The sequence below is a fragment of the Geotrypetes seraphini genome, chromosome 1 (assembly GCF_902459505.1).
Source record: "Geotrypetes seraphini chromosome 1, aGeoSer1.1, whole genome shotgun sequence".
NCBI classification, from domain to species: domain Eukaryota; kingdom Metazoa; phylum Chordata; class Amphibia; order Gymnophiona; family Dermophiidae; genus Geotrypetes; species Geotrypetes seraphini.
Genome location: NC_047084.1, coordinates 220,885,397 through 220,899,410, shown reverse-complemented (window position 1 = coordinate 220,899,410; position 14,014 = coordinate 220,885,397). Strand labels below are relative to the sequence as shown.

The 14,014-nt window shown below is 42.4% G+C and overlaps 1 protein-coding gene across 3 annotated transcripts in view; it reads left to right on the top strand.

Annotated features, from left to right (window-relative positions):
• The window catches only part of SLC30A9 (solute carrier family 30 member 9), a 130,210-nt gene that overhangs the window by 69,094 nt on the left and 47,102 nt on the right, over positions 1-14,014 (top strand). For all 3 annotated transcript variants that reach the window (XM_033946479.1, XM_033946475.1, XM_033946486.1), the window contains exon 10: positions 5,502-5,557. In XM_033946479.1, coding sequence (XP_033802370.1) covers positions 5,502-5,557 — 56 coding nt within the window. The remainder of the gene's footprint in view (positions 1-5,501; positions 5,558-14,014) is intronic.

Sequence of the window (14,014 nt, the reverse complement as noted above, 5' to 3'; positions counted from 1 at the left end):
GGCAATCTGAGGCAGGCCGACTGATTCACAACGCGCCCTCATGCAAATGGGGGCGATCGGAAGCACACCCCTCACCGATAACACAGATCGCTGGAGAGCGATCCCGACGCATGCGCAGACCATCTACTTTGCTTGAGTGTCCGTGCTTTTTTGTTTTTTACTCACAAGCCCGTGGTTTTAACCTGCGGGTTTAAAGCGGATTAAAACCATGGGCTCGCGCTGCAGGGAAGGGCAGCAAGCAGGAGAGTTGGAGCAGTGAGCGGGGCAGTCAGCAAGAGTCAGGGCAGAGAGAGCAGGGCAGCAAGCAGGAGAATCGGGGCAGAGAGCAGTTAGGCCAGCATTGGGCAGAGAGCGGGGCAGCCAGCATAAAAGAGTCGGGGCAGAGAGAGCGGGGCAGGGCAAGCCGGAAAGTCTGGGCAGAGCAGGGTTTTTGCTCAAGCGACTGGTCCTCACCAGTTGCTTGTTTTTGGATCAGCCAGCCCAGTCGGTGTGATTTCTTTAGTTAGTGAATCGCGTCCTTCCTACTTTGCATGCCGTTTCCCCTCATTTGCATGCGCGGATCGGAGGATGATCAGCACAGAGGTTAGTGAATCGGTTCAGAGGAAAATTGGGTCGGTACACGACCGCAAACACAATCGGTGGGCTTAGTGAATCTAGCCCCTTGTTTCCTATGGTCTCCTGCCCTAATAATTTCAACCTGTGCCACTATCAGAACCCTTCTATGTAACCCCTGCCTCCCAAATCTACCCAATCACAATAAACCACCCTATTACTAGGGATGTAAACCTAAACTTGCCATGTCACGAGGACACAATGAATTATGGTACCTTACATGAAATATGTTTTTATTGATGTTAAAGGCAACATATACAAAGAATTGCAATGAAACAATAAAGAACATCATTTTTTGAATAACAATAATATTCAACCCCCAAAACCCCCCAGTGTACCCAGCATACCCAAAACAGCACCAGGTAAGGAGACCCAAGCGGAAAACAAATAGATGCGGGCTCAGAAGAGTCTACAATGTGTTCAAAATACCGCTACAGGCCTTAGAGCTCAGAGAAGGATATAGGAATCCCAAACATGAAGGAATTGTTTTTTCTCTTAGGGGTGAATTTGGCCATTTTATACTCCAATAATAAAAGTGCATGCAAACGATTCTGCCAGGCCCCCCAAAAAATGAGCAACATCACCAACCCAGATCGAGAGAATTTCTTTCTTCCCCAAAATAGCCACCTTTCGCATAAACAATTCCCTCTGTTAGGAAAATGAAAAGCTTCATACTTGTCTAACAAAAGTTCTGCAGTTGATAATGGGATAGGGAGTTCCAAATGACACGCAAGATAGTTTGCTAAAAAAACCCTGAATTTTCGAGCAAGACCAAAACACATGAATAAACGTATGATTATGCCAGGAGCATTTCCTGCACAAATATATGAAGTCTGTTTAAAATTAAACTCCTCATTCTTAGAGATAAAGATTGAATGTATGCAGACCAAATAGCCAAGAAGCATTGTCTATGTTTAAGATATTATGTATTTTTTTAAAGTACTATTTCTTTAATGTATTTATCACATACAAAATTGTCACTGCTCTGGGTGAGGTACACTCTCCATTTCAGTTTGAAGATGGGCTGAGGTGAATAGGAAATGTAGAGATTACTACAGGTTTTTGTCACAAGATGATTCTTGTACTTTTCTTAAAAATGATTGATTTTTTTTCACATTAAATTTTTGTTAACATTTTTGTTTGTTTTTGAATTATTTATTCATTTTTGCATATTACAACAAGTATAATAGATACAATCATATGAACTTATAAATACATACTTGATTAACTCTCATATAACACTTTAAGTACAACATTTCATTACAAATTCATATTCTATAATATTTTGAATATTATGTAATACACCTAATATTTAAATTATTCTTATTAAATATAAAATCCTCCTCTCCCATCCCCTCCCATCACAGTATTACATACAATGAAACTATTGATATATTCATATATTATGAGATAATAAAAAATAAAACCCACCCATTTCCCCTCTAATCAAATATCTTACCTTGGGAAAAATTTATCATTCATTACAAAAATGTTAACATTTTTAATAATAAAACAGCATCAGTGATGGGCAGCAAATAAGAAATAACAACATAGAGTAATAGTAATCATGCCCGACATGGAATCTAATGCCTTCAACAAAAACTGAAGATCTCTATAAAAGAATGTATAGAAATCCACCAGTTACCCATCCCCCCTCCCCCCTGTTGTACAGCAAATCCCACAGTGGGAGCATCTAGTTGACTGTCCAAGATGCTCCTACTCAACAGAACCATCATTTCCCAGTAACCAATCCTTATGATTTACATCATTTCAAAGAAGATAACTTTTCTGCAATTATCATTCAGGTCCACAATAGTCCAGCCATGTCTCTTAGCCACCACAGACTCCATAGAACCCAAAGTGCACAGTTTAAAGCTCCACTCTGTGCATGAGAGTCTTGTGCTTTTCCAGTTTCTTGCAGTTAAGCATTTTGCAACAGCTAGACCCAATCGCAAAATTCTGATCTGCCAGCGGTAAGTACAAACATTATATAATCCTAACAAACAGCTCTGAGGTGAAAATCGAATAGGTATCTGTAACAGGGATGTTGAACAAGATTGAACTTCCCTCTAGAACTTCATTATGGCAGGACACTCCCACCAAATGTGTAGAAAGGAGCCCAGAGCAGTAGTACGCTGCCAACAGCGATCAGAGGCTTGTGGAAACATCTTTTTAAAACTTGCTGGAGTATAATACCACCTAGTCAGGGCTTTATAAGCATTCTCCTGTATAAGATCACAGGAAGAGGCTTTACAAACCTCATTACACATCGTAGACCACTGTTGCACAAGAATTGATTTTTTTATGTGTAAAATGAATGAAATATATTGCCTTGTCAGTTGATATAGTAGATTTGGTTCAATATATAGCTGTAAATATATTTCACAATGGAGCAGCTTAAGTAAAGCCACCTTAAATGAGCTAGCCCCAATACAAACAAAAACCAGAATCAACAGACGATTTGACAAATGGTTTGACAACGAACTACTCCTACTCAAAAGACAATGCAGACGACTCGAAAGAAAATGGAGGAAAACCAACCAAGAACCCACAAAAATCACATGGAAAATACTCATCCTACAATACAAGCTACAATTAAAAGGCAAAAGAAAGACATACTACACCAACCTAATAGGTAGAGAAACCCAAAACACTAAAAAACTATTCCAAATACTGAAAGAACTCACAGACACCAAATCTTACCTGGCCATTGATAACACCCTTCCCCCCTCAGCCAGCACACTACAGCAGAATCTACAGCAGCAGATAGAACCTGGTCCCTCTTCCCCACTATACAATGGTCAGACTTCAACAAACTCTACAAAAAATACAGTCACGCAGCCTGTGACCTAAACCATTGCCCTCCATATCTACTAAAAAACACCAGTATCAAATTCCGCTCTCTCCTCCTACAATGGACACAAACACTGCTCACAAACGGTCTTTTCCCACAAGACCTCACAAAATATTGTCACCCCTATCCTAAAAGACCCTAAAGGAGTAACGGATCAATCTTCCAACTACAGACCTATAGCATCAATACCACTTTATGTCAAAATAATGGAGGGCCTAGTAGCCAAATTCCTCACTGACTATCTAGAAGACCACAACATACTCCACCATACACAATCTGGCTTCAGAACCAAATATAGCACTGAAACACTACTAGGATCCCTCCTTGACACAGCTAGACAACATCTCAGTACAGGAAAAAAAATATTCCTCATACAACTAGATCTATCCGCAGCATTTGACCTGGTTGACCATAACATTCTTCTACAAATTCTGGATGCAATTGGTATCACAGATAAAGTGCACACATGGTTCCAAGGATTCTAAAAGACCAGATCCTACAGAGTAAAATCAAGCAAAGAAAAGTCAGAACCCTGGTCCAACCTCTGTGGCATACCTCAGGGATCCCCTTTATCCCCCATACTCTTCAACCTCTACATCGCATCCCTCGGCACCTGTCTAGATAAATCAAACATAATCTCCTACAGCTACGCAGATGACATCACCATTCTTCTCCCTTTTGATCAACTAAAACCCTCCATAACAGACACTATACATAAAACATTAGAAACAATAACATCTTGGATGAAAGACCACAAACTGAAACTAAACTCAGAAAAAAACAAAATTAATTCTCCTAGAAAATGATAATACACCATCCATTATAAACCTAGTAATCAACTCTACCACATTCCCCATGCAATTCACTCTAAAACTACTGGGAATGATGATTGACAGATGCTGTACCATGCAACCACAAATCAATAAAATAATACAGAAATCCTTCGCTATCATGAGAAACCTAAGACAAGTGCGAAAATTCTTCGACAAAACTCAATTCCGGATCCTAGTCCAGGCCCTAATGCTGGGTCTCCTAGATTATTGTAACATTCTCTATCTCCCCTCCCCACGACCATGATTAAACAACTGCAGACAATCCAGAACACAGCCCTGAGACTCATCTACTCTCTGAGGAAACATGACCACATCACCGAGGCGTACTTCCACTCACACTGGCTACCAATTCAAGCAAGAATACAATTCAAGTTCTACTGTCTCCTATTTAAATCCATGAACGACAATAGCCCAATATACCTAAACAACCGTCTAATCCGAACCACCTCAACCAGACAGAAGAACCCACACTCCATTCACATACCCCCCAATCAGAGAAGTCAAACGGAGAAAACTGTATAATGGCCTCCTGGCCACACAAGCAGCGAGATTAGACCTCCAACTCTTACTTTGCTGATAACGACCCCTGACTACAGAACATTTAGAAAAGAAATAAAAACCATACTATTTAAAAAATCCCTGATACCCAACAATAGAAACCAACCTAACGCCTCCCTTCTCTCTAAAACAATCTAATGCCAAAAGAACCACCTCATCTCTATGAACCAAGTTGACTACTCCCTAACTATTCTATAATTCCTCTGGAAATTACCAAATAGATCCTTTTTGTAATCTGCCTTGAACCGCAAGGTAACGGCGGAATAGAAATCACTAATGTAATGTATTACGAGATTCACATTTTTTAAAGGCATCACCAAATCACATTAACCAAAACTTGAACCATATAGATACAGCTTAGCTAACTTGCCTGTTGTATTAGTCCAGAAAATATAATTTCAAACCAGACATCTTTGCTGGAGTTTACAGAATCTGTATTAATTGAAACACTGAGGAAAAACTCATGTTAGCAAAAATTATTTTTGCCATGTTTTCATTTCTTTGGAGAATAGGGAAACTTTGACATGGAGATAAGTGAAGGCAAGAAGATGTTAACATCATTATAGTGATACACTTGTTTGTTTAGTTTTATTTTTAACAATATGATGACATAGCCTCTCTCCTTTTTTATTTGTTTTTTTAAGGCTTTGCTAGCACTCGGAATTAGCCAATCTGTAAGGACACCAGATCCAGGTCATCCGTAAGTATACTCTCATTATCACACAATTATAGAACATGTACTTCCCTAAAAATGTTTATTCCAGCTTAAAATCCTTAGTCACTATTTTGTAGTTAATATGATGTTTTCTTACTCTTAGCTATCTTTATTATGACATAGTAAAAGAAACTACTTGAGTAGTAAAATATTCAAATCTTGTGATAACACAGTACTGTTATCAGGATAGCTGTGGATTTGGGAGCTTGCTTATTTGAAGACAGACATGATTCAATATCCTTATTGGATGGCATTATCTAACAGAACATTATATAATTCTTTGAGTAACAAGGACTTTTGCACTGGCAGTATTAATGCATAGTCATGTTGGGTTTTCTTCCTCAGAGCCCTTCAGATGCATTTGGTCCAGTATTTTCTCAAGTGTGAGTAAGGATGGAGAGCTGGATGACAAGCCATAGTGATCATGTGTGTGTCTATTTCTCTGAATATCCTACAGCAAGACCACATCATTAAACAATATTCATAATTTGTGCCTGCCATGCCTTGGGCTTTAATATGAATCTTCAAGTGTCATAGTCATTAGTAAGAAGCCTTTGCTGCCACAACAATTATAGAAAAGATCTTTTAGGTTCAAGTACCGTAAAAATGGGGGGTCTCGGCTTATATTTGGGTCAGCGCTCACCCCATTCTCCTCCCAGATTTATTGCAGGCCTCCGTCGGGTCTGTCGTATGACCTGGTGGTCCAGGAGAGGAGGGATCCCTCCTGTCTCTTGTCCCGGCTAATTCTTGACAATTTTTTTTTTACCTCCCTCCTGCCTCTCCTCAAAATATGTAAAATCCAATTGCCTATTGGACAACTGCCCACCAACTATTATGAAAACAGCTCCTATCTCCTTCAAGGCCGAACTTTTTAACTGGGTGTCTACATGCATGCGTACCGGTAAATTTCCGGAGGATCTTGGGCATATCCTCGTGACCCCTATTATCAAAAACCCAAAGGAGTCTGTTTCCTTGATGGCCAACTACAGACCCATTGCCAACATACCATTCTTTCTTAAACTAATGGAAGATCTGGTTAACATCGAACTCACAAAATACTTAGATAAGTTCAACATCCTACATGATTCTCAATCCGGCTTCTGAACAAACTACAGCACTGAAACAGTTTTGGCCTCTATGACTGACCATCTTTTCCATCTGTTTTCCCAGGGAAAAAGCGCACTGGTACTGCAGTTCGACTTGAGCAGTGCCTTCGACCTTGTCGACCATGACCTCCTGCTTAGGTGCCTTGATTCCATCGGCATTTCCGGACAGATACTAAATTGGTTCACGGGTTTCCTAAAAAAACGTACAACATACTTACTAGGTCCGGATGGCATTCACCCAAGGGTACTCAAGGAACTAAGGAACGAAATAGCTGAGCCACTTCGACAAATATGCAACCTATCCCTAAAAACTGGAGAGATTCCGGAAGACTGGAAAATAGCAAATGTCACGCCCATCTTCAAGAAAGGCTCAAGAGGAGACCCAGGAAACTACAGGCCGGTGAGCTTGACCTCGGTCCCGGGAAAGATGATGGAAGCACTGATTAAAGACAGCATCTGGGAACACATCGACAACTATGGACAGCTAAAGTCGAGCCAGCATGGCTTCTGCATGGGCAGGTCATGCTTCACGAACTTATTATACTTCTTTGAGGGGGTAACCAGTCAAGTGGATAAAGGGGAATCCATAGATATCATTTACCTTGATTTCCAAAAAGCCTTCGACAAGGTGCCACACGAAAGACTACTAAGGAAGCTATGGAACCATGGGGTGCAAGGGGAGGTCCACTGATGGATCAAAAACTGGCTGGCGGACAGGAAACAGAGGGTTGGAATAAAGGGACATTGCTCAGACTGGCAATGGGTCACGAGCGGAGTTCCACAGGGATCGGTGCTGGGACCGCTCCTATTCAATATATTCATTAACGACCTGGAAGCAGGAACAAAATGTGAGGTTATTAAATTTGTGGATGACACCAAACTATATTGCAAGGTCAATAACATGGAGGACTGCGAAGATCTCCAAAAAGATCTGACAACACTGGAAAAATGGGCCAAAAAGTGGCAAATGAGTTTCAACATAGGGAAATGCAAGGTCATGCATATAGGGAAAAAAAACCCGATGTTCACTTACAAAATGGGGATCAGCGCTAGGGGTGAGCGACCTTGAAAGAGACCTGGGAGTGATGGTAGACACATCATTGAAGTCGTCGGCGCAGTGTGCCACGGCCTCAAGGAAAGCAAACAGAATGTTGGGTATCATTAAGAAGGGTATCACGACCAGGACAAAGGAAGTCATCCTGCCACTGTATCGTGCTATGGTGCGCCCGCACCTGGAGTACTGTGTTCAGTTCTGGTCGCCGTACCTCAAGAAGGACATGGAGGTACTTGAGAGGGTCCAGAGAAGAGCAACTAAGCTAATAAAGGGCATGGAGGACCTCTCATATACTGACAGACTGAAAAAGCTAGGGCTTTTCTCCCTGGAAAAGCGGAGACTTAGAGGAGACATGATAGAAACCTTCAAGATCATGAAGGGCATAGAAAAAATAGACAGGGACAGATTTTTCAAATTAAGGGATCAATAAGTACAAGGGGGCACTCAGAGAAATTGAAAGGGGAGAGGTTTAGAACAAACGCCAGGAAGTTCTTTTTCACACAGAGGGTGGTGGATACATGGAACATGCTACCAGAGGATGTGATAAACAGGAGCACGCTACAGGGGTTCAAAGAAGCTTTGGATAGGTACTTGGAAGACAAAGGGATTGAGGGGTACAGATAAGAGTAAAGGTAGATTATAGGGATGGGATTAGAGGTAAGTTACAAAATTAATCAGGGACCACTGTTCAGGCACTAGGCCTGATGGGCCGCCGCGGGAGCGGACCGCTGAGCAAGATGGACCTCTGGTCTGACTCAGCGGGGGCAACTTCTTATGTTCTTAACCTACTATCAAGCTTGGTCCAATCCCTGTGGAGTGCCACAGGGCATCCCACTCTCTCCCTCACTCTTCAATATCTACATGGCATCACTGGGAAATATGTTATCCGATTTAAAACTGAAATCGTATGTATACGCGGATGACATAACAATTATTATCCCCATAACCCACTGACTCAAGAGACAGAACAACTCATCTCATCCATCCTTACCAAGGTTGAACGTTGGACTATGCACTCCAAACTAAAACTGAATCCCGAAAAAACCAAGATTTTCTTGGCAAGTCCCAATAACAAGATCGCGATCACCTCCTTGAGACTAAACGAATCAGACTACCCAATTAACCCCACAATCAAAATCCTGGGCATCATCCTGGACCGAAGCCTGATGTTTGAAGATCACACTAATGCTCAAGTCAAAAAATGCTTTCTCACTCTATGGAAACTTCATTCCATTAAACAATACTTTAATTTCTTTTCTTTTTGACTGCTGGTTCAATGCCTGATCCTAAGTACCTTAGACTACTGCAGTATCATATACTTGGGATCTCTCAAAAAAAACATCAAATGACTGAGTGTCATCCAAAATGCTGCTGTACTTCTCATTTATGGCCTCAAGAAATCAGACCATGTAAGTCCATATTACAAAAAACTACACTGGCAGCCTGTGGAAACAAGGGTCATTTTTAAGATTGCTTGCCTTTGCTTCAAAACCATGACAGTTTCATCCCCAACCTATCTGTCTCACCAATTTGAATTCCCAGGCACAACTAATACACGCAGTACCTACCTGTTCGCTTTTCCATCCCTAAAGGGCTGCACCTACAAGAGATACCTCGACAGAACACTATCATTCCAAGCAGGCAAATGGAACAAATGGTTAACCAACTTCATCTCAAATGCACTTTCGTACCAAACATTTAGAAAATCAATAAAAACCTACCTCTTTACTTTTGACCTACAGGCTAATGATCTGTTCACCTATTACCAGATCCGTCACTATGTTCAGTCCCTCCCAGTGGCTGCCCTTACTGAAGTCTGCAGGGAGGCGCTTTCGGAACTCTTCAGCCTTTCAGCCCAACAGAGGATTCCTCTACGATTTCATATTGTGGGGATCCGGGATTGCCAACCAAGTACGAATCTGGATATATTAGCGACAGCGTGGGCTGAGGACTTGCATTGCCAGTTGACTGCTCAACAGTTACAACGGGTCCTGAAGAATATTCAGAAGGTGTCACCCAATATTACTCACTGGGAAATGCAATTGAAAATTGTTCTTAGACTTTACATTCCACCGGAACGTGCAGCCTGGATGGGGATTACTGCGTCGCATTCTTGCCCGAAATGCAATCAGGCTCACGCATCTTTGAGTCACATGTTTTGGGCCTGCCCCGCAATCCAACAGTTTTGGAGACATCTTGGCCTATATACCACATCGCTTTGGGGAAGGTGATGGCTTCCGCAACCGAAGGCGTTATTTGGATTTTATAATATAGCCTTGCCCAAACCCAGGGGAATGTTAGCATTTATCTCCAGAGCCCTTTTGATGGGAAAAAAAGCCATCCTCACCAACTGGCTCTCCCGTGATCCCCCGTCATATGCACAATGGAGATCCCTAATGATAGTGCACGCAGCACTGGAGAGACGCATGGTGGGAGACTTGACTCTTGGCCCGGGTCGCAAATTTTGTCAGGTGTGGGAGCACTTCTGGCAGGACCTCACACCGCGTGCTCGCAGTAGACTTTTGAATCTTTAAGATTTTATTCCCACTCTCAGCTGTTGGACTGGCCATGGATTCTTGGGGAGGGGAGGGGAGGGGGGGATGGGAGGGGAACTGATTATATTGTTGAAAATGTTATTTCCTGAATGGTACTACTGTTTGTATTTGCTTCTTACTGCTGGAATAATAAAAATCATTTAAACAAAAAAAAACAAACCTACCTCTTTGACAAATTTCTCTGACCCCCCTCCTCAACCTGATGTACTTTCAATACAATTCCAGATAAACCTGACTAAACTTAACATACCAATGTAAATTCGTAAGTTCGCTGTAATGTCGCTGTCTGTATACAGTCTCTTCCCTTGTAAGCCGCTTAGAATTGTTTATGGTATGGCGGTATATAAAGTTATTATTATTATTAATATAAAATTATTATTATTACTAAAGGGGATGGAACTTTTCTCGTATGAGGAAAGACTAAAACGGTTGGGGCTATTCAGCTTGGAAAAGAGACGGCTGAGGGGAGATATGATTGAAGTCTACAAAATCCTGAGTGGAGTAGAATGGGTACAATTGGATCGATTTTTCATTCTGTTAAAAATTACAAAGATTAGGGGACACTCGATGAGTTACAGGGAAATACTTTTAAAACCAATAGGAGGAAATTTTTTTTTTCACTCAGAGAAAAGTTAAGCTCTGGAATGTGTTGCCAGAGGATGTGGTAAGAGCGGATAGTGTAGCTGGTTTTAAGAAAGGTTTGGTTAAGTTCCTGGAGGAAAGTCCATAGTCTGTTATTAAGAAAGACATGGGGGAAGCCACTGCTTGTCCTGGATCGGTAGCATGGAATATTGCTACTCCTTGGGTTTTGACCTGGTACTAGTGACTTGGATTGGCCACCATGAGAACAGGCTACTGGGCTTGATGCCAGTTGGGGGGTGACAAACATAAGACTAAGAGGACTAACTGGGACAAAAGGGATGGAGGTAGGAAATCCATCTTAAAATAGTAAAGCAATCCAAGGAGGGGCAATACAAGAGGAGGGGGAATCTCATTTGAGAGCTAGAGGAAGGAGGACTCGTAATGATTTTGATTTCAAAGGTCACATTACTGGAGTGTCTTAAAATTTCCTTGTAGTATTCTCACTAAGATTACAAGATTTTCTGTCTGTAAAATTCAGACACCTAGACCCACCCCCAGGCCCACCCCATCCCACCCATCCCTGCCCCTGTTCCGCCCTGTCACGCCCCCAAGCCCACTTGAAGCTCCACCTCCAGTCCCACCCCAGCCCTGCCTCCCCCCACTGCCTTCTCTCATCCTGTCGTATCCGAGCATGCAAGGATGCCCTCCTACATGAAGGAAAGCTTTTCAATTCCGTGAATGAGGCACTAAGAGTTCCCTGCTTCCACATGGAGACGGTCTACTCGGCCATAGTGGTGGTAGCTCCAGAAGAATTCCTAGCCTCCTTGGATTTAACGGAAGCATATCTTCACATTCCCATCTTTCTGGATCACAGAAAATATCTAAGATTTCATGTCCTCCAGCGGCACTTCCAGTTTTTAGCACTGCCCTTCGAATTGGCCACAGCTCCACACACCTTTACTAAGGTGTTGGTGATAGTAGTGGCTCACCTCCACAGGATGGGCATGCAGGTGCAGCCTTACCTGGACAATTGGCTTATCCGGGCCCCCTCTCATCAGGAGGGCAAATACGCAATTCGGCAGGTGGTAGATCTCCTCCAATGACTTTGTTGGAAGTACTAAATTGTGACATTGCTGGAAATGACCAGTTTATCTCCTATTGTAGTCCGCCCAGAACTGCAAGGTTAAGGCAGAATAGAAGTCAATAAATGTAATGTAAATGTAACATCCAGAAAAATCACCTAAAGCCAACTCAGTGCTTGGAATATCCGGGAGTCCGTTTCAATACAGCACAGGGCTGTGTTTTTCTTCCCGAGCCTCAGCCAAGAACGCAAAGGCAGTCTACTTCTATAGTCACTCAGAGCTGAGCCAGGCAGTGTGGGGCTGAATGCCCTTGTTTAGCCCTGGCCCACAGAGTGCCTTCTCTATATGTTTCCTCTGTGGGCCTTGATGGGCCGGATCAACCGCAGAATAACAACGCAGGGTGATCCTAGTAGCTCCAGTCTGGCCTTAACAGCCTTGGTACGTGGATCTGGTATGCCTCCAAAGAGGCAGATCCCTGAGGGTACTAGTTCATCCTGGTCATCTCAACCAGGGTACAGTTCCTATGGAGAATCCTGAGCGCTATGATTTTACGGTATGGCTCTTGAGCGCATGGCCCTAACTCATAAGGATTATTCATAGGGAGTTGTCTTGACCCTCCATAAGGAAAAGAAGTTACGGAAGACTTATTTGTTTCAAAAATTTATTGGGAAGTAATGATGGCTGGCTTATATGTTTTGTTATATTGATTACGATTTTGTAGCTCACTGTGTATGTGTAGTTTTTCTTATTTTGTTATCTGCATAGATCTGGAAAGTTTGTATTATAAAGTGTTATATTATGCGAAGACCTGGAAGACTTTCCAATTAAAGTGTGCCAAGGAACAGATGAGCTGAGAGGGTTCCCATCCTGGTGATTCTAGCATTCCTACAACCAGCCTAGCAGTTTCTTCTCTCAAGGTACAGGTGGCTGTTTTCTCATGATTTAGGGCTTGGAAAGGTATGTAGTTGCTGGCATCTCACTCAGACGTCACTTGATTTTTGAGGGAGGCTCTCCGACTAAATCTCCCACTGCGTAGGTCATTTCTATTTTTGGACTTTAATGTTGTTCTGAAGGGTTTATCTTGGGCGCCAGATGCATCCCAGTTGGATCTTATGGCCAAGACTGTGTTTTTGATTGCCATTGTCTCAGCGAGGTGAATTGCAGAGTTACAGGCTCTCTCCTGTAGAGAACAATTTCTTAGATTTACAGTGTCTGGGGTTTCTCTGCAGATGGTGCCTTCGTTTCTGCTGAAAGTGGTTTCTGCTTTCCACGTCAATCAAGAGATTTGTTTATCCGCCTTTCACTCCACAGGCTCAGCAAAGCAGGACAGGATTTTGTGGAGGCCAGATGTACATGTACAGTCTCTTCTCCTGTAAACCGCTCTGAACTGTTTTGTGGTATTGCGGTATACAAAAATAAAGTTATTATTATTATTATTACATAGAGTCTTCCTTCAATACTTGGAAAGGACTAATAATTCCCAGCTATCTAACCACCTTTTTGTGCTGACCAGCCAATCAAGATGAGGCAAACCTGCTTTCAAGGCTTTGATAACCAGATGGCTTTGCATAGCAATTTCTTCCTACATTGCCTGCAGTAAACAGCTCCATATCTCGATTGCAACACATTCGTCTAGAGGCGTGGCTGCTTCCTGGGCAGAATTCCAGGCTGTTTCACCTGATGAAATCTGTAGAACAGCTGCCTGGTCTACTCTCCACAATTTTATGAGGTTCTACAGAGTGGATGTGGCAGCTCGAGAGGATGCCACTTTTGGGTCCTCCTCATCTTGTCCCTCTCTGGACATCTGCCACTGCTTTGGTACATCAGCTACTGTACAAAATTCTATGTCTTTGCAACAGAATGAAAGATTAGGCTCTTACATCAGAAATCTTCTTTCTGTTATAAGACAAGATTCTGTATGGCCCACCCTATGCAGACATTTGATTCACCTGATTTTTGTCTTTAGACCAGTGGTTCCCAAACCTGTCCTGCAGGACCCCCAGGCCAGTCGGGTTTTCAAGATAGCCCTAATGAATATGCATGGAGCAGATCTGCATTCCTGG